General features: G+C 44.4%; 4 protein-coding genes across 6 annotated transcripts in view; 3 read left to right on the top strand and 1 right to left on the bottom strand.

Moving 5' to 3' along the window:
- The window catches only part of GPR19 (G protein-coupled receptor 19), a 106,354-nt gene extending 91,724 nt beyond the window's left edge, over positions 1-14,630 (bottom strand). The window contains exons 1-4 of one of the 3 annotated variants that reach the window (XM_073877960.1): positions 14,474-14,630; positions 11,246-11,426; positions 10,655-10,791; positions 5-134 (exon numbers count right to left, since the gene is read on the bottom strand). The gene's annotated coding sequence lies outside the window, so the exon portion shown is untranslated. The other 2 variants (XM_073877963.1, XM_073877962.1) reach the window with 2 other exon arrangements.
- Positions 14,631-17,372: 2,742 nt separating this feature from the next.
- On the top strand, positions 17,373-22,471 carry CDKN1B (cyclin dependent kinase inhibitor 1B). Its single transcript, XM_025879783.2, has 3 exons — positions 17,373-18,354; positions 18,882-19,011; positions 21,120-22,471. The coding sequence occupies exons 1-2, from the start codon at positions 17,880-17,882 to the stop codon at positions 19,001-19,003; spliced, it is 597 nt and encodes a 198-aa protein (XP_025735568.1). The 5' UTR covers positions 17,373-17,879; the 3' UTR covers positions 19,004-19,011; positions 21,120-22,471.
- A 3,717-nt stretch (positions 22,472-26,188) lies between these two features.
- The window catches only part of DDX47 (DEAD-box helicase 47), an 80,944-nt gene continuing 80,270 nt past the window's right edge, over positions 26,189-26,862 (top strand). Inside the window, exon 1 of the mRNA XM_025879735.2 lies at positions 26,189-26,308. The gene's annotated coding sequence lies outside the window, so the exon portion shown is untranslated. The remainder of the gene's footprint in view (positions 26,309-26,862) is intronic.
- The window catches only part of APOLD1 (apolipoprotein L domain containing 1), a 48,956-nt gene continuing 48,294 nt past the window's right edge, over positions 26,201-26,862 (top strand). Inside the window, exon 1 of the mRNA XM_025879736.2 lies at positions 26,201-26,308. The gene's annotated coding sequence lies outside the window, so the exon portion shown is untranslated. The remainder of the gene's footprint in view (positions 26,309-26,862) is intronic.

Here is a 26,862-nt window from a genome sequence, read left to right as displayed (position 1 = left end):
GTACCCTCGGAGGTTCCGCTTGAGGTTTGGGCAGATCTCGCGCGGCTTGGGGAAGCCTCAAGCCCAGGACATTTTTTTGTAGCGTAGTGGGGCCTTTCCCCTCCCCCCGACTCCCCAACCGGGGTGGATTTGTGCTGTAAACAAATAAAGGAGATCAGGACTCCGCGGGAGAACAAATGAGGCTGGAACAACTAGCCGACACGCTAGCCGCAGTTCTCGGGGACGAGGAATTCTGTCTGCAAGGCTCCGAAGGCAGCGCCCGTTCCTCAGAAACAAAAGCCAGAAATGAGTAAAAACAGAAAAAGCGAAGCGCTTTATCACCTTAAGAAGCGGCGTTTTGTTTTGCTCTTCCACTTTAAGCTTTACGAAAAATCCCCCAGTGGCTACCAACCCACCGGTTTACCCTCCTGCTGTCACTGCGCCTGCGCGGCGTTTGTTTACCAACTCGGGCCACCGCTCAGTCCTGCTTCCCGGGCGCTGGCGTTTACTGTCTTGGTGTGTAATTCATAATGGAAGTCCTGCTTTCAGTCAGGAACACGGACTGGAAGTTAAGGACAGGTCACTTGAAGTGTTAAGTCTGAAACTAGTGAAAATACGAACGGTAATGAAAACTCTGAATATTCAGAAATCGTTGCTTTGTCAGACCTGCCCTGGAAGGCGAATGCACCACTGTAACCATTACTAAGAAGGGGCAAGCAGCAACAGTAAACCTAAAAGCGCAGGTAGTATTTAGGTACCTATGGATAATATGCACTCTGTTATGGAAAAGATGCAAATAAGCCGAGCCCGAAAGCTGTCTTGCTCGAGCAAGCCCCTAGCAGAACCTGCATGGTTAAGACTGACTCTTGAAGCAAAGGTAAAAAGGCCGCCATGCAAATTTTGAAACTAAAAAGAGAGGTAATTCTAGAAGCAATCGCCATTAAAAGCACAGAGCAACAAGCGCATTTTAAGAGATGGTTTTAGGTTCCCTTCGGAATCCGTTTCAGATGTTTTAGACGTCTATGATACTTAGAAAATGAGATCTGGTAGAACTTAGTGTCTAATAGATTTATGAGTGAATCTGTTTGAAAACACAAAACAAGGCAGGCAAGCTGATTTTTTTAAGTATCTTTATGGAAGAATTTCTGTTGATGCATTTTAATGTGCTCAGAAACAAACACATAACTGGTAAATTCAGCTAAACCTGAGTCTTTGTCTTAGAATTGGATAAAAGCACAAATGTTAGGCTATTTGTTAAGTTTTAAGTGATGAAGACTTGGATTTGTGATAGAAGAAAATTTCTATCAAAGAAGGTGAGATTTTTAGGTAGGAAATTCGGTAGAGAGTATGTATGGACATGTGTGCAGGTGGGGCCAAATTTTGAAGGCTTTGGACATTTGCAGTATGGTTCACATAGAGCCTTCACCTTAAAAAATTAGCCTCTGGGGGCGCCTGGGTGGCTCACTTGGTTGAGCGTTACTGGGGTGGTGATCTTGGGGTCATGGGGTCTGGCCAGGTGGGGCTGCACACTGGGCCCTGGAGACTGCTTGGGATTCTCTCTCTCCTTCTCCCTCTGTTCCTCCACCCAGTCTGCTCACATGGGTGCATGTACTCTCACTCTCTCTCAAATAAATAAATAAATTAGCCTCTGGAATATTCTTATTATGTTCAATATGATAGTAAAATTTAGTAAATCTGGTAGTTTAGATACTTTTTAAGGCATATTTGTACCAAAGTCAGAAGTGACTTTAAAATCCTGCTCTGTTATCTAGAAGTACACTCATTTGGTTGAGGAAGGTGATAACCAGTTTTCTAAGCCAGGATTGAATTGACATTTTCTTCATGAAGGAAAAGAAATGTAGATAAGGTGAATTGATTCTTTGTTCACCTTAATGATTAAGACTGACTCATAAAGACGGCTGGCTTACTTTGTCAAGGCAACCAACAACTGTAATACAAACTGAATACTTTTATTGCACTGGATGAGATGGCTCTAATGAAAATTAAGTATGGGAATTGGATGAAGAGTTGATAAAGAACTGTGAATCCTTTGAGACCCTTGGTTTGTTTACATGTGATAAAAATGTTAGTGTAAGACTGGTAAGTGGTCAAATAAAACTTCATCTTCATTCACTGAAAAGAAATGCTTTGATGAGTAAAAGAAAATCACAAACAGATTGGTTACCTATTTAGTCTGTCATATGACTCAGCAGGAAATATACTTAGCAAAATTTCCAGTCAGTAGCTGAAAAAGTGACCCATACCATTTTTTTAAACTGCATTCTGGGCACACTGTCCTGTTATTACCCTGACACTATAAAGCAGTAAAAACAAACAAAACTGCTGCCGTTTTTATCCACATATTTATGTGAATCTGGGTTCTTGAATTATTGTGACTCTGAGACAGATAAGAAATTGCTGAACAGTGAATCTGATATGCATTACCAATTACTCAAAATTGGTTGAATCAACACAATATAATCTTATTAACTGAGTCATGGAAATTTTTTTTCAGGATAGATAATGTAAAACATTTTTTAAAGTATTAAATACATATATAACAGCCAAAGTGCAGTGTTTGTGCATGAAACCTTAATGATAAGGGACTTCAAGGAAATTTTGCTGCTTCTAACTCTGTACTCTTTTAAGTGTTGGGAGTAATTCCAGCACTCTTGTCATACCTAAAGAAAGAATGTTCTCATCAGTTAGCAAGGGAGGGATGGGAGAAAAAAAGGTGAACCTCAGTTGTGAATATTAAGCAAAGCCCATTGAGGACATCTTCTCTGCCGAAGCACCCTTCCTCCTGCTAGGGAACTCTGCCCCAGCCTCCCTCCCACCCCCATATTTGCATGGCTAGCTGCTTGATTGCATTTTCATCTCTGATAAGCAAAGATGCCTTTCTGTTCTGCCATCCTCAACATATTAAAGAGTCTTCTATCATAGTCACAAGATGGCTGCCATAGCTTCAAACATCATGTTCTTGTATCAAATGTTTCAAACAGAAAGAAAGGGATATAGCAGGGGGAAGGGGGTGCTTAGCTTTCTCCTTGTGGCCTCTCTCTTCTTATCAGGGTGAAAAATTTTCCCATATGACTTCACAGACTTCCCTTTACATTGCTCAGAACTATATCATATGACTACCTATGGCTGAGAGGAAGGCTAAGAAAGCATGTACAGGAAAAACAAGTGTTCTTTAAAATGGTACACTAAAAATAACAGGACTTTACAGAAAATATATAGGCTTAGGAGCAGACCTATGCAACTTTGTTACCTGAGGACAATAAAAGTTACTATGCTAATAAAAAATAATACCAATTAAATCTCCACTGGCATATGTGTTCAACTTCACAGTCATCCTTTAGAGCTATGCTGCCCAGTATGGTATCCATTAGCCACGTTTGGCTCTTGGGCATTTAAATATGCTAATCCAAATTGAGATGTTCTATAAATGTAAAATATACAACAGATTTCAAAGACTTAGTAAGAAAAAAACGTAAAATAGATCGCTCATTGATAGTTTTTATATCGATTACGTGTTGAAATATTTCACCTGTTCCTTTTTACTCTTTAAAAATGTGGCTACTAGAAAACTTAAGATTACATACATTTCTCATATTTCTATTGGATAGCACTCTTTAGAAACTTTAACCCTGGAACACATGCTTCCTTCTTGTACATATAGGTCTGGAGGACATTTGCTTCCAATTAAAAGCAGTTTCATCAAAATTAAAAATATGATCCAAGGGGCGCCTGGGTGGCTCAGTCAGTTAAGCAATTGATCCTAGGGCCCTGGGATCGAGCCCTTGTCTGGCTCCCTGCTCAATGGGAAGCCTGCTTCTCCCTCTGCCTGCCACTCCCCCTGCTTGTATTCTCTCTCTCTCTCTCAAATAAATACATAAAATCTTCAAAAAAAAATATATGATCCAAGATTTAGCCTTCTCAATCAGTGCCCCCCAAACACACATAGGAGAAACTTTCATTTACACTGTGCAGCTTCACCATTGTGAAAAGCTTAAAGGTTCTTAAAGATCCAAACAAGCCTCTATTTGCACTAAAGAAAGGCATTCCTGAGGAATTGTTTGCTTTTTTCTTAAAGTCTTTATATTGCTAAGGTTTTCTACTTAATTGTGAAAAGGCTTGCCCCTCATCACTTCAAAATGTAAGTATGCCAGGAAATATAATGAGTGAACCAATGTAATTTCTGAATTATATTGACATTATTTCCCCATTTACCAATTGCGTATGCGCTAATAATGACTATATCTGGCATGTAAAGCTTTTATGGTGGGAGATAAAATTGCCACTAGGCAAAAGGGAGAGAGAATTTCAATCCTATATTTTTAAAGGATTGGTATATGATTATGGGCTATCTTGAACAGTGCTGGTGAACAATAACGGGAATAGGATGACTTATTTTTTTTTTAAGATTTTATTTATTTATGTGACAGAGAGAGAGAGAGAAAGCATAAGCAGGGGGTGTGGGAGAGAGAGAAGCAGACTCCCTGTTGAGCAGGGAACCCGATGTGGGGCTCGATCCCAGGACCCAGAGATCAGACCATGACCTGAGCTGAAGGTAGACGCTTAACCAGCTGAGCTACCCAGACACCCCTAAGATGACTCTTCTGGTTACCAAGTTAACATTTAGTAAATTGTCCCATTTGATTAGCTCAATTACCACCCCCCCCACACCCAGTTAAAATCCATTGAGTTTTTAAGACCCATTTCAGAAGCAACCTCTGAAGCCTTCCCTGATCTCCGCTCTAAAAACTTCATAACACTTTGCTTGTACTATATTTTTAAAGCACACATATTTGGCCTTGCATTAATGTTATTGTCTCTTTGTTTAATTTTTATATGTAGAATAACACCCCCCCTTGAAAACAGTGATTGTATTTTACTCACTTTTCAAAATTCCTCTAGTGACTGACGTATGGTTCATACAAATTATGCACACTTATTTGTTGAATTTAATTGTGTCATATCCTATGGTCATTTAAACAACAGACTATTTTAAAAAACTTAAAGTATGAATTGGTATTTGACTCACATCTCTAGTGCTAAAAAAAAAATGTACAACAGAACCCTCTGTAGAATAGTGTATATTTTATATAGGGAGAATAGTTTTTTGTTTTTTGCGTTTTTTTTAGAAAATCAAACTCAGCATGTTAGAGTATGTACTGGTGGATTTTTAAAAAATTATTTCAAGTGATTATATGACTAAACCACAGTAAATATAGACCTATGATAAATCTGGATCCATCCATATAGTGATGACTCATGTTTTAAAAGATTCTAGTTTTCTGATCTCCCTTCTTCTCCCTTTCCTCAGTACCTGTTCCCCTTCTTCCTCTTTAAACTCCCTGTATTTTCTTTACTTCTCTAATTTGATAATCACTCAAAATAAGATATCAGCAAGGGTTGCCTAACTTTTAAGTCTAAAATATCATAACCCCATTTAAAATCCTGAGAAGCCAGCATTCATATTAAATAATGGTCACGATGAAATTATTAATTATTAACCCTGTCCATCTAATTACACCATTCTACATCCCAGTGATCAAGGCACTCAAGAATGACGATATAATTCGGCTCTCATCTTTTCACTTTGGGTATATAGTATGTTGACACAAATCTCATGTTGACTGATAAACTGAACTTGGGTAGAAGAGCTCTATCAGAATGACTTACAAGCAAAAGAGAATCTACTGTTTAGGCAATCGATATACAGTTTTTCTAAATTTTGTATACTTTGTTTCTTATATAATGTTCTCAGGCCTTTATTGCTGTGCTGGGAGCCCCTCAAGTACAGAGAGCTTGTCTTATTTGCCACTGTTGCTCATTTGTCTGTGTAACTCCAGAGCACCCATGTAATGGCTGATTCGCGATAAGTAATTAATAGATACGGAGTGAATGAAGTACAACTTTGATCATATAAGCATATGGTTCTATGTGAGCTTGGTTGGGATTAGATGTGCGTTTATACTGGTTACAGAACTTATCTGTGGGTGATGGTTACAAGGAACAGTCTCATTTGTTACCTTGAGTAATGTGTGGAATATGTGTGCATGTGTGTTCATATGAGTTACAAGATTTTAGCCATACTGCCAAGTCCTTAGAAAATAGTAAGCCAAACTATGGAGCCTTGAAAGGGTCCCAAGTAAACAGGAATCAAAAGTTCATTTGCAACGATGGGGGTTCTAGATGCCTTTGCCATGGAAGTCCATGGCCTGTCATTCCAACACATAGTGACTGCAGGGTCCCTGCATGTCTTCTCTCTGTATCTGTCTGTTCTCTTTTCACCATGACCTTCTGATTCTTACTATACTTCCCAGTTCTAAATCTTGAGTCAGAGTGTCAATTGAATTAGCTAATTACCATTTTGCTTCTGGGCAGAGCTCTCTGTATCAGGCCCCATCATAAACCACAGCTCTTGGTCAGGGGCCTATAGGTGGGGCACTTTCTCTCGAAAAGGGCCGCAGACTTGATGGGTTCCATGACTGCCATTTCTAAGACCCCGTAATAGAATGCAATGGGAGAGACGCGCCTGGGTGGCTCAGTTAAGCGTCTGCCTTCAGCTCAGGTCATGATCCCAGGGTCCTGGGATTGAGCCCCAGGTCAGGCTCCCTACTGGGTGGGGAGTCGGCTTCTCCCTCTGCCCCTCCCCCTGCTCATGCTCTCTCTCTCTCACTTTCTCTCTCTCTCTCAAATAAATAAATAAATAAATAAAATCTTTAAAAAAAGAGAGAGAGAGAATGCAACAGGAGTTATCTATTTGAGCTATACTGAAATGCGTGTATTGGCCACTATTGGGTGCTACATACTTTGCATTTATTTTGTTTAGAGGATTGGAATTGGCCTCAATGGAGATACAAAAAAGATTAAAGAATGTAGATTTATATCTGAAGTCAAGGCGAATATGTCATGGAGGCAATGTATGTGTTTGTGTGTGTTAGGGAGCTGTCTTTCTGAAAAAGCTAAGTTTAGTAGAAAAGGATCAGGTTTAAGTTGTTACCTTGACTTTACACCTAATTGTGTGTGACCATAAACAAGTCACCTTTTATCTTTATTTCTACTTCCTCACTTGTTAAGGGTTATAATACTTACCTTGACTGACTGCACACTCTGCTATGATCAAATAAATGTTAAATTCAGATCAGTATGTGAGTAATGTACGTATCATTAATGTGTAAGACAATCTGAAAATGTTTAATAGGTAGAATCTATGCAAATTTAGAGTTCAATTCAATTTGGTGGGGATTAAAAACTCTTATGTACGCATTTTAAAAAGTGGATTACAAATATGGTTGTGGTTTGGCATAGTTGCAGGATTAGGGCTGACAGTTCTGGCCTTGTGCTGCCCTCCTGTGCTGTTTAAACAGCGCAGCAGGTCAGTCACATTCCTGCCTGATGAATGCTCTGGGCGGGGAGGGATGGGATTCTGTCTTATTACTTACCCTCTTCTGTCCTCATGTGGCCACAGAGGGCCTAACTATTCTGGATGTTCCTGTTTTCTTCAATAAGGAAGAGATGGAAAACTACTCTGAAACATTCTAGGCCAGAAAATCTAATCCTGAGTTAAGGAAAAAGGCAACAAATTGCATTTGACACTGGAGATCTAATTGGTCCACTGATATAGGAAGATCCTAAGCAGATTTTTGAGGTTTGTAGAAGAATACCATTATGACAGAGTAAGGAAAGGCTTTTTGTCAAGAATAAATAAAAATGCTAGGGCGCCTGGGTGGCTTAGTCATTAAGCGTCTGCCTTCTGCTCAGGTCATGATCCCAGGGTCCTGGGATGGAGTCCCACATCGGGTTCCCTGCTCGGCGGGAGGCCTGCTTCTCCCTCTCCCACTCCCCCTGCTTGTGTTCCCTCTCTTGCTGTGTCTCTCTCTGTCAAATAAATAAATAAAATCTTAAAAAAAAAGAATAAATAAAAATGCAACTCACTGCCCTTTTAATACCCTAAGAATTTATAATAGAGCCTTACACTATTTCTTTGGTAAATAAGACAGTCTATTATGGTGGGAACAGAAGATGCTGTTTTACAATGAATTTCTAAGCAGAACATTAGCTAGCAGAAATATGAGACTCACAAGCAAAGCTAATTCCGTGCTAAATCTCTTAGCACATTCTCCAAAAGTGATTCCTTTCAAAGAGGTTTAAGGAAGTTTGTCAACATGACAATTTTTAGGAAAATTCAGAAAAGATATTGAAAGAAGCGTAGTGAAACCATACAAAGAAACAAGTTGAGAAGATAATCAACGGGAGGCACCTTTATAATGTGTTTACTCCCCATCTGCCAAGGCTCAGGCCTTACCCCTGGCCTGCTTCCAGACTGGTTGACTGATATTAGAACCTAGCTACCCTCTGTCTGCACTAAGTATATATGTGCATATTTTATTCATGTGGGTATATAGCAGTCAGGCTTTCATATCTTCCAGTCTACCAAAACTACTCTTATCAAGATCACCAGTGACTTCCATGGCAGAATCCAATGGTAGGTCTTCAGTCTTCATATTTCTTATCAGCAGCACTTAAACCATTTGATTTTTCTCTCCTTGAAACACATTATTTAACTTGGTCTCTGGATCACCTCTCTCTAGGCTCTCTTCCAATCCAATCAGTGGCTCCTTTCTAGTCTCCTTTGCCTAGGTACTTCCCATCTTCTTGATTTCTAAAGTTGTGATACAGTAAGGCTTACTGCTCAGGCCTCTTTTCTTCTCTGTCTAAACTTACTTCCTTGGTGGCCTTATCTGGACGCATGGCTTTCTAGTCCCGTCTCCTAAATGCTGAAAATTTCCAAATTTGTATCTCCAGCACAAACCTCTCTCCCCTGAATGCCAGACTCATATATACATCTGCTTTTACCCAACATCTCCATTTGGACGTCTATGGACCTTTCAAGCAAAACACATTCAAAGCAAAATTTGCCCCTCTCTCAGCCAACCCTATTTCAGCAACCCCCTTTCAGCTTTTCTTCAGCTGCTTAGGCCAAAAATTTTGGAGTCATTATGGACTCCTCTCTCTGATACACACATTTCCAACCCTTCAGCATATCCATTGGCTATGTCTTTAAAAATACCTCTATCAATTCTATCCTTTTTCTGCTTACACTGCTACCTTCCTGGTTGGAGCCAACATGACCTCTTTTTGGATTATTGCAGTGGTCTACTAACTGGTCTTCCTGCTGCTCTCTTGCTCCTTTGAAGTACTTCCCACTCAGCAAAGTGATCAAAGTTAGCTAAAGTCCCATCAAAACTCTCTGCTCAAAGACAGCTTATCTTGATTGGAATAAAATCCAAAACCTTTAGCATGGCTTATAAAGTATACATCATCTAGGCCCCTACTTACTGTCTGATTTCATTTCCTACCTCCAAGCCCCTACTTTATTTCTGGCTTACCAGTTCCCTTACTGTTCTTCAGCCATTCCAGGCACATTCCTACCTCAGGGCCCTGGGATTTGCTATTTCCTCTGCCTGGAACATAGAAAATTACATAGTCAATGCCCTCATTTCGTTGAGGTCTCTATTCAAATGTCACTTTATCAACGAATCCTTTCCTGTTAATATAGCATCTGCTGTCATTACTCTCTGTAACCTGAAGTAGTTTATTTTTCTTTCTAGCACATGTAACAACATGACACACTATGCTTATTTGTTTGCGTATTGTCTGCCTTCCACACTTGAGTGTAAGCTCCATTCCATGAAAGCAGGACTTTGGCTATCTTTGTTTTCTACTGTGTCCCAAGAAAGGCTGGCATCTGGTAAGGGCTCATTAAAAATTTAATGAATGAAGGAATGAACAAATATTCATGTGAACAGTTATTCAGAGAGTGGTCAGGAGTAGAAAATGAGCACTTTCTCTCCTCTCTCTCTCTCTCTTTTTTTTAGGTGCAAGTTTGTATAAACTGAAGACTGAGATCATAATCGAGGGAAGTTTTCTCCTTCATGTTTTCTCAATTTAAAGAATAGAATGTAGTTGAAAATAGTGAATTGGTAGTGAACATGTTTATTGTCCCAAATTCCACATTCTAGTCACAGAAGTTGTCCACTTAGGTTTCAATCTTGGAAACTGAATAAATCAGGTAAATAAATCACATAAATCAGGTATGCAGTCACAAATCCAGGTTTTTCTATTTATTTCCATACTTACAAAACCAGCAATACTAGTAAATCCTCATTTGTTTACTATATTTTATTTGAAAATGCTGATTTGTCTCTAAGTAGAGATGCTTGAGGTATTTTTTCTTTAAACCATGACCCCACTTATCAATTTGAAACCCTTCTTGAATCCAGTTTCTTTCAAAGGTGCTACTTTTCTTTCCAGGAATTTAACTCTCATTTCCCCCAGAAACTTCTTCTTTTTTTTTTTTAAGATTTATTTATTTATTTATTTGAGAGAGTGAGCACACGTGTGTGGTGGGGGAGGGGCAGAAGGAGAGAATTTCAAGCAGACTCCCCCCTGAGCCACTGAACATGCAGACACCAGCCTGGGGCTGGATCCCAAGGCCCACAAGCTCATGACCGGAGCTGAAACCAAGAGTTGGAGGCTTAACTGACTGAGCCAGCCAGGCGTGCGTGCGCCCCCTCTCACCCCCTGAAACTTCTTTTTATGAATAGTGCATTGTAGGTAAGTTTAGGCAATGATGCCTCAGTCATAAAATTTACAAACCCACCACGTCATTGCATCTTCTACAAGTGTCGTCACAATGGACTCTGGACTGCTTCACAAGAGCAGGCACACTAGTCTTCGTGCCTTTTCTGCTCTCTTCCGTGGCTTTGGAACACTCAGCCTTCTGTCTCAGGGCTTCATCTGTGAGAGAGCATAATAGCATTCGTCTCATAACTGTGGTCTTATGAGGGCCAAATGTGATGACACCAGAAAAGCTGCTTTCAAATATGTAAACTATTGTGTTCATCAGAACATCTCGGGTTCAACTAACAGAAACCCATTAACAAACTAGCTTGGGAAAAAAAAGGGGGAAACTTGTTTTATAAACCAGGACTGCCCCACAAAACTTAAGTCCAGGGAGTGGGACCTCATGAGCTGCAGGATCCAGAAACTGGGGAGTCTTTGGTTGCTAAGGGTTATCTGTCTTTCTAAAACCCGTGGTCTCTCTTCTCTGCCCCTCTTTGCATGTCTGTTTCTTCTGACACTCTACAGGTGATCTTTATCTGCATATCCATCATATATGAGTCAAAGATACCTTTCTTAAAACAGCTCTTTCAATTCCAAATCTGCATTACCTTATTAATCTCTAACTTACAATTTATTAACTGAAGTTTCTGAGACCTGGTTCCAAATTTTCAGGAGAGAGATTTTGGTTGGCCACGTTTAGGTCAGATGGGACGCCTCCTCTTCCCTCATCGGGTCAATTTCAGGAACAGAATGGGAACAGTGTCATGTAATCTGCTGTCCTTCAACAGAAGAGTTTAAGGAAACAGACTCTGAGAAAAGAGCACGGGACAGTGAAGAAACAATGAATGTTGCATACCTCCAGTGTGATACAAACATGAAGGGACTGAGAACACCTCCCACATCCTTATTCCCATACCTTTGTAACTTTTAATCTACTAAGTATCTGATGTGGCCATAAGATTAGTGACACATTTGTAAATATGAACAGGTCTCACAAAGCCCCACCAATCATGACATCCCTTCACATTACGGTTCAGATTCATGTTTCTAATACTATCTCTGTTGCCCTCTTAACAAACATGGCCTCTCTTTCTTTTCTTGAGGATCCAGTTTCAATGCATATACTGACTGTATCAAATTCTTAATCTTCCCTGTTCCTTATCTCCCCAATTTCCCCCTCTATATTAATTAGAATTGACTGCAAGATGCTATAGCCAATAGACCCCAAATGTAATGGTTGAACGAAATAGAAATTTGTTTTTTCTTTCAAATCAGGTCAGGGACCCAGGTTGATGCGGCTCTATCACCTTCAACATGTGGCTTCCAGGGGCACCTGGCTAGCTCCATCGGTAGAGCATGTGACTCTTGATCTTGGAGGTCGTGAGTTCAAGCCCCACGTTGGGCGTAGAGCTTACTTGAAACAAAAGCAAAATGAAAAACATGTGGCTTCCAAAGTTGCAGTCATATTCACCCTTATAGCCCATGGGAAGGAGGAAAGAGAGAGGCAGAAGTAGGAGGTTGATGTGACAGGTTTTATGTACTGGACCTGAAAGATACATACCACTTTTCCTTACATTCTGTTGGAAAATACCTAATCACAAGTGCACATCTATCTGCACAGGGGCTGGGAAATTTAGTGTGGCTGGGCAGCTGTAAGCCCAGTTATAATTCTGAGACAAAGGGAGAAAGCAAGAATGGATTTGGGGGGACAGCTAGCAATTTCTTCTACATCCTCCCTCTGTGTTACCGTTCTTTGTTAATGCATGACTCTCTGAAACACCCAAGCGTGAGTCCTTCAACTCATCCTCCATTTCTCCATCTTTCCCCAATCCCTTTTGCTCTTCTAACCACCTCAGCAATCCTACGTTTGCTCTGTGCTTTTCATTCCCTCCTCCACAGCATGCTTCATGCTGTTGTATCCCTTGCTTGAACCACTGCAGTCAGCCTCCAAAATTACCAGAATTACCTCCCTGAGTCAGGCTCTTCAGGCTCATACCCATCTTTTACTCTGTTGTCAGATGCCACTTCCTACTACAAAGATCTTGTTGTCCAAGACAAGATCTGCAGCTATGCCTTTGTGGCTCAGGCGATCATGCCAGATTGCCTCCAACCCTCTGTTCCAGATCTTCTCATCCTGGTCTCATGACCCATGCTTCTACCCTCTTGCCTCAGGTCTATACTTTGCCCAACAACCAGCTCCTTTGGATTAACACCATAATGGGACTGTCTACCTAGCTTTCCACTTAGCTCTGTCCCTGGACACTATCTCTCAGGGCCCAGGCTTGCCCTTGTCCAAGAGACAAACCTGGACAATGATCACGTTATTCACTTCACCGAAAGGTCCATCAGTTCCCGTTGCTTATTGAATAAAAGATTTTTTTTTTAGCATGCCATCCATGGCCTGCCCACTGTCTGATCCCATCCCCCAATTACCACCCCTACCAATACATCCTTATAATCCTGACATTTTTTTCCTTCTTCAAGATCTGAAGATAGATTCGCGTATATCACTTCCTTGAAGGCCTCCCCTTCTCCCTCCTTTGTAGTCCATCTTTGTACCCTGTTCTTCCACGTACTGCTTTCTACCTCTGCAGTTTCTTGTGCACTGGGTGGCCTCCCACACACCTGATGTATAGTCCCTAAAGGCAGGGATTGTGACTTAAGTCATCCTGTTAAGCTCCATGCTGCTGAGAACAATGCTGTGGGGGAATACCTTGCATTATAGTAAGAGCACATCATTCCGCTGCTTAAAACCTCCTAATGTCCCAGTGGCTTCCTGTCACTCAGTCCATGATAAAAATCTCCACATAGGCCTAGATGGTCTTGGATGCTCTGAGTTCCTGCTACTACCCTTCTTGCTCCTTGCTGTTCCTGGAACGCATCAGACAAGATCTCACTTCAGAGGGTTTGCATTTGCTGTTCCCTTTACTGGGACACCCTTTCCCCAGCTATCAGCATGGTTCATAGGACTTTTCAAGTCCTCAGGGCTTCTCTCCAAGGCCACTTCCTCAGTGAGGCATTTCTTGGCCACTCTGGTCACTTTGGGACCTCCCAGCCCTCTTTTTCCCTTGTCCCTGTTTATCCTTTCTCCAGAGCATGTGTCACTTCCTTACATAGTATATCTTTCCCTCCTGTATTTTTGCCTTTATTTTCTGTCTCCCCTACCCCTACTAGAACGCGAGCTTCGACCTAGTCTAAATCTGTTTGTTTACTTCTGAATCCCCAGCGCCTAGGATAATGCCTGATATATGGAAGGTGGTCAGTAAATATTTGTTGAAAGGAAAAAAAGGATAAGCAAATTAGTAGAAGGTGCCCAATAAATATTTGTTACGTTGAATGAAAACGTCAAAAACAGTGGACTGTGAAATTTTCAAACTCTAAAAAGTATGTGGGTTTGGGAGAATAGTGAAATTGAGCGAAAGCTCCCTCATTATAAACATCCTCGAGGAAGGATTAACATTGGGCACTTGTGGTGGGAGGGGCAGCTGGGCCAGGAAACTAGAACCTTCGCAGAAATATTTGGGGGCTGCCTAACTTTCCCCTGAGAGGACCGCATCTGGGAGGCGGGCTCGCCCTCCCTCCCCATTAGGACACTTGACACAGGTGTTTGAAGTTATTTTGGGGTTTGCCTCTCGGTTTGTGAAGGACACGGAAATCTGGGCTGGCTTACGTGACACTGCTCAGTTCTAAGGAGGAAACTATACGGAGGGAAAACGGCAACAAAAACGCCGCTCAGGACTAGCCTGGGTCCTGGGGGAAGCAGAGCCCATTTTAGAGCCCTGCGAGTGAAACTTTCTGCGTTCTACCCAAGCTCCGCCTTCACACTGTTTGTCTGAAATTTTTCTCCCTGGCTTACTCTTTTGCACAGCCATCCGCTTTCCGCAGGAGGATGGCGCTCTGATCTCCACATTCCCTCTTCCCTTGGGGACTCCATAGTATTTTTTTCACGCTTGGTCGCTACTACGGCAGACTCCTGCCTTCTCATTATTTGCCGCACCGATCTCGGATGTCTGGACTGTAAACAAAACACTTTAGATCATAGCTGCCTTTCTGCTGGCGGCCAGTTGTCTTAAGGTGGCATGACTGTGGCTCGTTTACTTTTCAAGATTAACAAAGCAACAAAATGGTGCTCCTACATATTACTCCAAGAAAGATTCGGGGTGTGTAGGGGATGGAAATACTAATTTTCTACTTTTATTATTTTTTTAAGAAGATTTTATTTATTTAATTTACAGAGAGAGAGAGAGACAGCAAGAGAGGGAACACAAGCAGGGGGAGTGGGAGGGAGAAGCAGGCCTCCCGCGGAGCGGGGAGCCCGATGCGGGGCTCGATCCCAGGACCCTGGGATCATGACCTGAGCCGAAGGCAGAGGCTTAACGACTGAGCCACCCAGGCGCCCTAATTTCTACTTTTACTTAAGATAGTAATTCCATTAATAAAATCAAACTCTTGTGGTATGTTGTAATGCTCTAGAATGTCTCCATTTCCATATATGTGGTAGTTTGGGTACTTACACATGTGAATTTATGCTTATAGAGAATATAGAATTCCTGTGCAGGCTAGCAATTATGTAAAAATGTCAACAAGGACCTAATTTCAGGAAGAGGGTATAGGTTATGGTATGGAGGCCTACCCTAATTTTCCTATCCTTCTCCCCACTTCTACAGTCCACTACATTAAGTAGCGCATTCCATGTGGAAAAATAAAGGTGAGACCTCTCACTTGGATCTCAGGTAAACTATTTTCTGTCAAGCAGGTAGGAAGTCCTGACTTTGAAACAAGTTTGGGGCACTGCCTCTCCCTGCTCACTGCTCTCTGGGGATCACCCTTGCCTTTTGGAATCTGCATTTTAGTTGAACTGGTGCATAGTGATAGGAAAGGCCAGTGACCCATGCGTATAAATATCAGTGACCACAGGCCACATCAAGGAAACCTCTGCAGGCAGCCCAGGGGACGAGCAGGAGCCATTTTGAATCACTTGTAAGAGAGGAGGACCTGCAGACGACAGCCCAGGCGAATCCAGACGAAACCTGAACCATTAGGAAGGAAAGAACGAGAAAATGAACCAGCCTGAGAGTTCGGAGACCTGCCTCCAGGCCCGGCTCTGCTATCAACTGGATACGTGTCCCGGGACAGGAAACCTCCCCTACTCTCAATTTCCTCAGTTGGTAAAAAGAGAGGGTTGAGCCACAGGGTTCTGAAGGGCCCTGTCAGCTCTTACATTCTGGGGTGCGGAGGTGAGGCCGGCACCACACAAAGTGGAGCACACAAACAATATGTGCTTAAGAAAGCAAGTTAAAAATCAAACTCATCTGTAGCATAGATGCGTAAGAAAACACTGCGGCTGTGGACGATTAGAACCGAAGGAGCTTAGTTTCCAGTTAAATGTACTGACTTGGGCCCAAACCAAGATTATACGTATGGGGGTGAGGTGGGGTGGAGTGGGGACACATGAAAGACCCTTTGAGCTCTGTCTCGGATATGACAGCCCTACCCATACGGTTTTAAGTCCCACCATCCTGCTCAGGATCGTATTGGTAGGTAATTTCCAGCAGCAAAGGGGGAGGGGGGTAGAGAAACGCCCAAGTAATAGTTATCAGACTTGACGATATGGTTGCGGTGGGTTTTATGAATCATTTCATAATCTGGACTTTCAGATTACTTTCACCCTTCAACGACTTGTAGCCCTCTAAAGGCATTCCCTGGCATCTCAATTTTGTTCTGGGAGGGCCGAAGCAGTGAATCTGGTGGGAGAGAAAGGTGGAGGAAGGAAGGGGCTGTTGTATTTGGCGGCGGACTCAGGTAGAGGAAACTGCTACAACCCGGGCAAGAATTGAAAAATACAAAGAGAAGACGAGTTCCCACACGCAGACCATGTCAATGGCTTTAACTGTGCTCTGGAAGCCAGAACCTGGGTCAGGGGTGTAACCTCGCTTTTGAAACCTAAGCGTGTCTGGGACAGCTACAAAGTTTATTAGGGACTTGGGAGACCAGTGGAGTTTTTGATCTTGAAATCCTTATTTTTATTGAAGGAGAGCTTGGGTTCAGAATACATTAGAAGTGCTGCGCCTACGGTCGCCTTGGCTTCTTCCCAAAGCTCCCCGCCTCCCCCAGAACAGCAGAGACTTCTAGGTTAAGAGTGAGCTAACCACTGCTCACCCCCAGCTGAGGTACCCAGGCGGGGGAGGGGGGGGCTCCCAGCCCCTGGACGCAGGCTACCCTGCCTCCTCGCAGTGCCAGGAGTGGGGAGCCACCGGCGAGAGCCCAGCTGGGGGCAGAGCTCCCACCGTCTGCCTCCGCCCCCAGCGGCCCGCGCCCCAGGCTCGGCGAGTGCCGGGAAAACAAGATCGCCACCGAGGCGTAAAACCAGCCGCTAGCCACCTTCGAGATCATCTGATCCTGCCCCTCCGTTCCCCCGGCGAGGAGAGGGCGCGCCAGGCAGCGCAGCGCCGAGCCGGGACCTGAACCCCAGGCCCCGCCGCCCCCGCCCCTCCCCGGCTTCCCGGCCGTTTGGCGAGTTTGTTTGTCTCGTTTTTAATTTCTCCGAGGCCAGCCGGAGCAGGTTTGCTGGCAGCGGCACACCTCCGGCAGTCACGCGACCAGCCAATCTCCGGGCGGCGCTGTCGGAGTCGGCGCGCGCGGGCAGGCGGGGAGGCGTCGCGGCCGCGCCGGGCCACCTTAAGGCCGCGCTCGCCAGCCTCGGCGGGGCGGCTCCCGGCGCCGCAACCAATGGATCTCCTCCTCTGTTTAAATAGACTTGCGGTGTCAATCATTTTCTTCTTCGTCAGCCTCCCTTCCACCGCCATATTGGGCAACTAAAAAAAGGGGGCTCGTCTTTTCGGGGTGTTTTTCTCCCCCTCCCCTCTCCCCACTGCCTCGCCGCTCCGCGACTCCGACGCCCGCAAGGTTTGGAGAGCCGCTCGGTTGGCGGGACCCGCGGGCTCGCTGCAGCCCGGACTTGGACTGGCTTTGCCACCCCCCTCCTCTCTCCTCTCCCCTCCCCTCCCCGCCCTCCCGCTCGCCGGTACACTTGATCGGCGGCGGCTCTCGGCTGCCTGGCCGGGGCTTCCCCTCACCCCTCCCCCAGAGCCAGCGCGCCCCTGACGCTCGGGCAGTTACTTGTCCGGGTTTGTTTCTCTTGGCTCCGAGCGCGGTCGCAGGGCTTATAAGAGGGGTTCGGGCTGGGTCGGGGCGTTTTGTTTTGTTCAGTTTTGCTTTCCGAGCGCGCGCGCGCGAGGCGGCCGTAAAGACCGGGGAGGAAGATGTCAAACGTGCGAGTGTCTAACGGGAGCCCGAGCCTAGAGCGGATGGACGCCAGACAGGCGGAGTACCCCAAGCCCTCCGCCTGCAGAAACCTCTTCGGCCCGGTCAACCACGAAGAGTTGACCCGGGACTTGGAGAAGCACAGCAGAGACATGGAAGAGGCAAGCCAGCGCAAGTGGAATTTTGATTTCCAGAATCACAAGCCCCTGGAGGGCAAATACGAGTGGCAGGAGGTGGAGAAGGGCAGCTTGCCCGAGTTCTACTACAGACCCCCGCGGCCACCCAAAGGCGCCTGCAAGGTGCCGGCGCAGGAGAGCCAGGATGTCAGCGGGAACCGCCAGGCGGTGCCTTTAATTGGGTCTCAGGCAAACTCAGAGGACACACACTTGGTAGACCAAAAGACTGATACGCCCGACAACCAGACCGGGTTAGCGGAGCCGTGCACTGGGATAAGGAAGCGACCTGCCACAGACGGTAATGACCCTTCCCCAAACAGAAAATGTCTGTCTGTCCGGGGCACGCTTTGGCCTGCTTTGAGGGTCCTTAACCTCCGCTTTCTTTTCGGAGTATTCCGCTTTAGCCTTGGGGGAGCGAAGTGTGCTAATCTTAGCTTTTAGATGCTGTCTGGCTGACCGCTTGTGTGTGGATGATTTTCAGAGTCAGGAGCCCGAGATGGTATGATCTGGTAATTTCTCCAGCCGAAAACATCGCAGTTCCTCCCCGCTAGCCGGCGGTGGGTCTGTGATTACGTTGGGATGTTTATCAACGGCCTCCCTCTTTGCATTGCAATGGAGAGAGGGCTTTGGGGCGTAGAATACACTTTCTGTTATGTGAAAACAACCTCATTTTGTGCCCTTAAAGGCCACTGAGAATGAGGGATCCAGGATTGTGGGTGGAGGTGTGGGTTTTTCATCCCCTGACTATTGTGCCAACTTCTGTCAGCCATTGTTTTCCTAATAAAGGTTGTGTGTGTTCTTTTTAAAATTCCCTCTTGTCCTTAGATTCCTCTCCTCAAAACAAAAGAGCCAACAGAACAGAAGAAAATGTCTCAGACGGTTCCCCGAACGCGGGTTCAGTGGAGCAGACGCCCAAGAAGCCGGGCCTCAGAAGACGTCAAACGTAAACAGCTCGGTGGGTTGATTACTGGGAGCAAGTAACTGACACCCCGAATTGGGCTTTCAAACCCCGAGATACCCGATCTTAGTGGTTGCTGGCAGACTAGAGCTTGTGGGTTTTTATTTTGCTTATATTTTGTGAGGTCAAAAAAGTAGGAATGGGGAAGGCTGGGACTCCCTGGTTGGGGATACTGGAATTTTTTCACAGTTTCTACGTCCTGAGGTCATTTTTCCTTGAAACACGGAATAACCAGAGCAAGTGTCCTAGCCAGGTACATGTGACCAAGGCCCGATGAGTAGGAAGGTCCATTCCCTGTGAATCCCACCAAAACTTGTTGGGAACAATAGGTTTCTTTCCCCCATCGGAATAAGAACTGGGATATGCCTCAGTCCCACTTCATGAGAATTCATTTCGCAGAGGTTCACGTTGAGTCAGTAACAGATTTTGAGCCATACTTGGGAAAATGGCAAGTAAGTCTTTAAATTTAAAATTTGAGGGAAAGGTTAGGTACAGATGGCTCATATTTGGTTAATCCAGTCTTTAACAATGTGAATAGAGAGATATGTTACGTTCTTTTATCATTTTCACAAACTGCCACTTTCCCTGTTTGCTTGCAAATTTGGGGAACAGGAAAGGAACCCTGTGTATTTAAAAAAACAAAACAAAACAAAATGGAAAGCTGTAAAATGGAAAAATACTAAGGTTCCTACAGAATTTCTGATAACACTGAAGTTGCAAAGCAGAAGTTAAATTAACTCTGCTGGAGTAAGCAATCCAGGAACACGTCAGCATGTGTATGCTGATTGTCTAATTGTGCTATAACAGGATGATTGGGATATTTGTAGGGAAAATGGATAATAGATATAAGGGCTGGCGAGGGTAGGTCTACCCCACGCAAGAGAAGGGAGATTGTTTCCCACCTACTAAAATCTGATCAATATGAAGAGCTAATTTGAATAATTCAGCCCTCAACTTTCTGTGGATTGGCTGTCCATAATGATCAAAGTGCATATGTTAATAGTTTGAAAACTTCTTATGGACGAGGACCATGACTTTTTTTTTTTTCCTCCAAACACACTCATAGCTTCACATATAAAGAGATCTTAGTAGATGTTGATATTAATTTTTAAAATCCTCATTTACAAAAAGGCAAGAATAAAAAACAGAGATTAAGGCGAGATTCCAGTTTCTTGTGTTTTTAGATCATAGTTTATTCACACACATCTGACATTTTCCAAAGCTTATACAAAACATCACTGTGGAACCTCTATATTACATTACAGCTGTACATGAAGTGGGAAAATTGGATGAAAAAAATTTTCTGAAGCAACCTGCAGCTTGGGACTTGTGGTTTGTGACCTGTAGCCTAGCTCATCAGATGAGCCACAGTGAATCACACCTACTGGATTTTGATGTGACCCCATTCTGACATACAGAGTGGCATTTGTTAGTAAATAGTGCCAGTTCAGAGAATACTAGAAATAGTAGTAAGAACCTACTCAAAAGCATTCATGTGTATATTTTCCATATGACTAAGAAACTGGAAGATTTTAAAAAAATATTAGAATTTTCTTTCGAGAGCATTTATGTTATAGTTCCAGTTATTTTTCAAATTTAGAAGATTCTGATACTCTTAAATATTATAGTTTCTTAATTTTCCTCGCTTTCTTACTGTCTTTGACCCCGATTCTCTAGACCAGGGTTTCTCAACCTCTGCACTATTGACATTTTGGGCTGAATAATTCTTTGTTGTGGGACGCTGTCCTGTGCATTAGTAGAATGTTTGGCAGCATCCCTGACCTTTCCCAACAGATGCCAGTAGCACCCTCCTCACCCCCAGTGTGACAACCAAAAATGTCTCCAAACATTGCCAAATGTCCCCTGGGGGGCAAAACTGCCCACTGCTGAGCCCCACTGCTCTAGAAAATACACGACACAGAGGAGAGTAAAAATCCAGTGAAGGAAACGTATGGAGAGGACTATAGTCATCAACTTTTAGTACACACTTTCTGTTCCATCGCTCAGGTATTTCACAAGACAGTGACAAAATGATTCCTGTACTCTGTTGGTAATGTTATTCTAGTGCTTTTCTCCTAATTCTTTCTTCTTGTTTTCTTTTGCAGAATTAAGAGCATGTTTCCTTGTTTATCAGATACATCACTGCTTGATGAAGCAAGGAAGATATAAATTAAAATTTTTAAATACATATCGCTGACTCCATGGAATGGACATCCTGTATAAGCACTGAAAAGCAACAACACAATAACACTAAAATCTTAGGCACTCTTAAATGATCTGCCTCTAAAAGCATTGGATGTAGCATTGTGCAATTAGGTTTTTCCTTATTTGCTTCATTGTACTACCTGTGTATATAGTTTTTACCTTTTATGTAGCATATAAACTTTGGGGGAGGGGAGGGGAGGGTGGGGCTGAGGAATTGGCATGGGGGTGTATGAAGAGCTTGCTTCCATTTAGAGCAAGGAGAAAAATATTTGACTTGCATGGAGAGAAGCAGTTTGGGGAAAGGGTTTGAATTGTTTTCTTTAAAGATGTAATGTCTCTTTCAGTGAAAATTGATACTTCATTTTAAAAAATCATCCGAATTTGAACACTGGTTGCAAATAATGGCTAATTATTTTTACATGAAGCTTTTTCTCATTTGGGAGACCTGATAATTCCGTTATATCCTGGCAAATGGCCTTTTTTTTTTTTAAACAACAGCAAAAAACTGTCCTCAGTCCTCCCCCCTTCCATCCCCAGTTCCTCTTAAAATTGGAATTTACCAGTTAATTATTCAGCAGTTAGGTAATCATTGCAGGTAATTCTGGGCAAAAATCTGGGGTGAATGGGGGGAGTTCTGAATGCTCAGAATTAACCGTCTAATTTTTTATCAGGTTTGTTGAGAAATTTTCTTTATTTGGACTTTGGGCTATGTAGACACAGTCAAAAATGATTCTAAATCCTTGGATATTTTAAAGATCTGTAACTTCACATAAAAAATAATGAAATAATTTTTAATTTAAAGCTTCTCATTCTGTTTGTTAATTTGCCCAAAGGAAATGGTGTTTTTAAAGGAAAGTGTGTAGAGAGAAAAGCACACGTGGAATTACTGAAATGGATACTACATCTTTAAACAGTATTTTTACATTGCCTGTGTATGTGTATGAAACAAAACCATTTGAAGTGTACCTGTGTACATAACTCTGTAAAGACACTGAAAAATTATACTAACTTATTTATGTTAAAAAGAGATTTTTTTTTTTAATCTAGACCATATACAAGCCAAAGTGGCATGTTTTGTGCATTTGTAAATGCTGTATTGGGTAGAATAGGTTTTTTCCTTTCTTCTGTTAAATAATAATGGCGATGCTTCAAAGGTTGCATACTGAGCCAAGTATAATTTTTTGTAATGTGTGAAAAAGATGCCAATTATTGTTACATATCAAGCAATCAATAAAGAAAACTTCCATAGCTATTCATTGAATTGAACTGTAATGTACTTTATTAGGCTTGAGGAATTTGACCTGGCATTCTAGTCTTACTTACACAAATATAACATGAAGTGGCAAATATCTTGATAATTTAGGCCCACGTCTGAGATGATGTTTATGTGGCTCTGAATGTAGTAGACACTATTTTCCACTTAGTTCTGTATGAGTGAGCAAAGCTTTAGACGTGAAGTGGAAAAGCCACATTTTCATATAAATAAGATTGTCAAATCTCCATTAGTTCGAATATTTAGGTCTTATAGGATATGTGTCAGAACCAAAAATTTTTACGTAAGTGTAGGCTGGCTGATCACACATTTGCAGGATTGAAAATGAAAGTAACATGGTGACTTCTCTAAATTCTGTATTTACACATGGAACTGTTGTGAGAAATGAGAGCAATTGTTCAAAGTATTACACCTCTTGTCCAAAGTATTAAGATATACATAGGTCCTTTAGAAATTGGCATGCATTCCACACTAATTCAGATAGAACAGGTATTCTTCAAATTAAACTGGTCATAACAAATTCCTCAATTTTGAAATTTCCTGGTTCTAATCTACACAACCTAAAACTGGTTAATCTAAATACCAAATCTGAGGGTTTCGGGCCCCATATCCACATGACAGAGATAGATATTTTTTATTTAAGTAAGAAAAATTTAAACAAGGCATTTTAAAGTCAAATTTACTAAAAAATGCCTGTTATTTTACATTCTCTTAAAAATGTAGCTAAGGTGTAAAAGTAAATTATTTTTTCTAGGCATCTGCAGATGGTTAAATTGCAAATATCTGAATTTGGGTTAAACTGTTTCCCTCAAATAGTTGCATTTACATTATTGCACCCCAAAAGGGGCTCTAAACGAGAGTTTCAGCTTATTTTGACCTGAAGTTGCTTAAAAAAAAAAAAAAAAAAAAAAGGTTGACTCTCTTCGGCTGCCGGGAAGGGAAAAAGAAGGTCCTTTGGTGGCTGGGCTACATCTTCCAAGTAGGTATTATTTTAATTAAAGGCTAAAGGTGTTTTTGTGATTCTATTCAAAACACGCAGATGGGGTGTTTTTCAGGAAGACACTGAGAAAGCAAGAAAAACAATTCAAAATGGGGAGGAAGGAATGGAGAGTCAGGAAATAATGAAATAAAATTAGTTTCTCTGAGCCAAAAAGAGTACTTTAAAAAAGGTGTCCCTGACAGAGGAAAAAAATCCTCTTAATTGCTGCCTGTACCCCATTTTCCTTTCTTCAAGAGTCATCTTTCATGTGAATTTTTAGGGACTGCGTTTTAGAAGTGCTGGGCCAGGAAGAAGTGGATGCTCGCCGCGCCAGGCACGTTCACAGGAACGCAGCCCCCAAGTCACCGGGTCGGTCCTTTACACGTCTGTGTCAACTCTCCAAGTGCGTCTCGGCGATTAGGAGCGTCCTCTCCCCGGCCCCGGCCGGCGGGGCTCGCCGCGGCGTCCCTATGAGGGGCTGCGGCTGCGGGCGCCAGCCACCCGCTCCCCAGGCCGGTGCGTCTTCGTCTCCCCAAACTGCCCCAAAGCCCCGCACCCGATCGCCCCGGCAGTTGCGGGGTCCCGCTGGCTGGCGCCCCGGGACGAAAAGCCCATCGAGTCTCGCGGCTCGTCTGCCACTTGCAGCGCTCGAGACGCCGGGGTCACTGCGCGCAGTTCCCGCGCCCGGGGCGTCCGCAGGCCGTGGAGCGAGGCTGCGCCCCGGCCCGCGCAGTGGCGCGGGGCGGTTTCTCACAAAACTTTCCTCCCTCATCATCTCCCCTCTGGGCTAAGAAAGAAGGGGAAGCCCCCACTCCTTTCCACAGTCATACCCCCCACACCAGCACCTTGCCAGTTCTAGAGCGGCGGGGGGATCTGAGCGAAGGGGAGAGAACCTTTCCGAGTCCGTGGACCCTTCAGGGCAGCAGCCCGCTCCCACCCCCACCCTGGGCTCCAATGATCCGCAGCCCCGCGCATTTCGAAAGGCTTCTCGGCTCGCCGGCGGCCAAGGAGGACCGCAGCGGCGCGCAGGAGGGGCCGAGCGCCATAGCCGCTTGCGGGGTCGCTTCCAACCTTACAGCCGCTTTGCAAAGTTCCCCCCACCCCGCCCCATCGCATCCCCCGCTCTCCAGCGCGGGGGACTGGGGCAGGGAAGAAATAGGAAAATGTGGGGCCAGGGGCATGACGGGGACGGAGGGGACCGTGGAAATTCACAGGACTGGAGCGGGGCGCGCGGCCTTTCAGGCCACGGTGCGCCCACCGCCCCGGCCGCGCCGAGCGACCTTTCCCGGCGGCCGGGGAACGCTTCCTTCGCCATTTCATCTTCATCATTGTGAGCGTAGACACTTGCCCTTCCTAAGCTTTTGTGGATTGAAAAGGTGTTTTAAAAGCACGTCTGGGATCTCCAATCTGTTTTTCAGAGTATGAATTTCTTTTTTTAAATTTGCCATCTCTTTCACCTGAGCCACACCCTACACCCTCTCCCCTCCCTCTCCGCCAACATTAAGGTAAAAATCCTGCAAAAGAACTGGGAGGGGGGCGGCAGGGAAGGAGGGCCCAAGGTCCTGCTAAATCCCCTCCACCCACCCGGGGCGGGGGGAACCTCCCGGATCTCGGCTCGCGTGGGGGTGGGGTGGGGTGGGGTGGGGTCAGCCTCAGTCAGACCCTGCAGAAGCGAAAGTGTAGTATTTGCACGGACACCCAAGTCTCCGTGCGGCCGTCCGCGTCCCAGGCTTGTCTCGCGTGGGGACATACAGGAGGCAGTTATCAGAAAGCACAAAATACAAAAAGAAATCGATGCGTGTTGGGCGCGAAACGTCGACGCGCCTCAAAGGAACGCGAAGAAAAGGCAGGGAGAAGGGCGCGCAGCCGGGACGCGGGGCCGGGGGATTGCATCATTGCAGCTCCCCCTCCAGAAAATGGGCTCCGAACCGCGGCGACCATCATGGCGCTCGGGTCCGGCCGCGCTTCCCGCGCGCCTTCCCCGGGCGCTCGGGCCGCGGGCACTGAGCCCCAAACGAGCATTTTGCAAACATTCCCCCCACCTCGGGCGCCTGTCCCCCCACCCCCTCCTTCCTTTTGTGTGCCAGCGTATGTATGTGAGTGCGTGCGTCCATCTGAGTGCGTGTAGGACTCGAGAACTTGAAGATTATTTTTTTTTCCTCTTTTTTTTCCCTCCCGTGCTGGTGGTTGTAAACTTGATTGGCATTGGCTGCGCCCACTGACCCCTGCGCCGAGTCCACTGAAGATTTAAGGTGGATCCGAAAGGCTGCGGCGTCAGGCGGAGTCTCGCGCTTTAGCTGGTTTGGGAGGAAAGGAGAGGAAAGGAGAGGAAAAAAAAAAAAAAAAAGGCCCCGAACCGTGCGCCCGGCGCGTTTTCACGAATCCCCTGCGGTACCAGCCCCCGCGCCCGCCCCGCCCGCCGCGCTCTTCCTCCGCCCACCTCCCGCTCCTTCCCCATTGGCCCGCCGGTGCAGTTTGAATTTTTTTTTTTTTTTGGATGCTTGTTTTCTTGTAAAAAATACAGTACCCCACCTCGTACAACGAAACCCACTTCGGCGGCCGGAGGTGGAGTGTTTTAGCTGGGGAGTTTTGGGGAGGCGCGGGGGCGGAGCATCTGTGCCAACATTTTGCCCCGAAGTGCGGTTGACATTATGCAGGCGGGTGGAGGAGCGTGGGGCCGCGGTAAACAAACTGAGTAGCTCCGGCGGGGGCAGAGATGTAGTATAAAACGTTAATGGATGTCCAGGGCGCGCCGTTTCGCCGGCTGCTGGCCAGAGGTGCTAGGGAGGCGCTGACAGGAGCCCGGGAGAGGATGCACCTTACCTTGCCTTGGAAAGGTAGACTTGGGGAGGGCTGGGACTGGGGGTGAAGGTGGCCCGCAAAAGAACACCTCCTCACAACCAAGGTGGGGGCGGGGGGGAAGAAGAAAGAAACAGGGGAGATGTAAATATAGGTCAGGTCTGTTATTTCAAGCGCTCCTCAGCTAACATGCATCATAATTCAGCCAGTTGCTGTCATTTTTATTGGATTTAAAAAAAAAGTTTTCTCTCTTTTATTTCCAGAGTGCTTTTGAGTAAGGAAAATGTTAAAACAGAAAAAAAAATCGAGAAAGGGAATATGACTTTTAAAGTGCCTTTGGTTTCTGGGTCTGGGAATTAATTCTTTTGATAAAGTCCTTTAGGATTTAGGATAATGTTATTTGTATTACAAGTCTAATAGAAAAGATATCCCTTACTAATTGTAACTCAATTATGTTTTAATTTGCTGTGAAAATTTCAAAAGTTTATAATAATTCAAAGTATTATTCAAATCACTCTATCTTCAGATTAGTGAAGCCAGCATATGTACATACATTTTGGGGGTCTGTTACTTTTCTTGCAGTGTAGCTAAC

Source organism: Callorhinus ursinus, unplaced genomic scaffold, assembly GCF_003265705.2.
Source record: "Callorhinus ursinus isolate GAN/ISIS: 27379988/994484 unplaced genomic scaffold, GSC_fseal_2.0 scaffold27, whole genome shotgun sequence".
NCBI lineage: Eukaryota > Metazoa > Chordata > Mammalia > Carnivora > Otariidae > Callorhinus > Callorhinus ursinus.
The sequence above is the reverse complement of the archived record's forward strand: the minus strand, read 5'-3'. Positions and strand labels throughout refer to the sequence as shown.

Excerpts from the sequence above, each read along its gene's own strand:
- CDKN1B (XM_025879783.2), top strand. The coding sequence starts at position 17,880 with ATGTCAAACGTGCGAGTGTCTAACGGGAGCCCGAGCCTAGAGCGGATG. Across the intron at positions 18,355-18,881 it reads GAAGCGACCTGCCACAGACG|ATTCCTCTCCTCAAAACAAA; the intron begins GTAATGACCCTT and ends TCTTGTCCTTAG.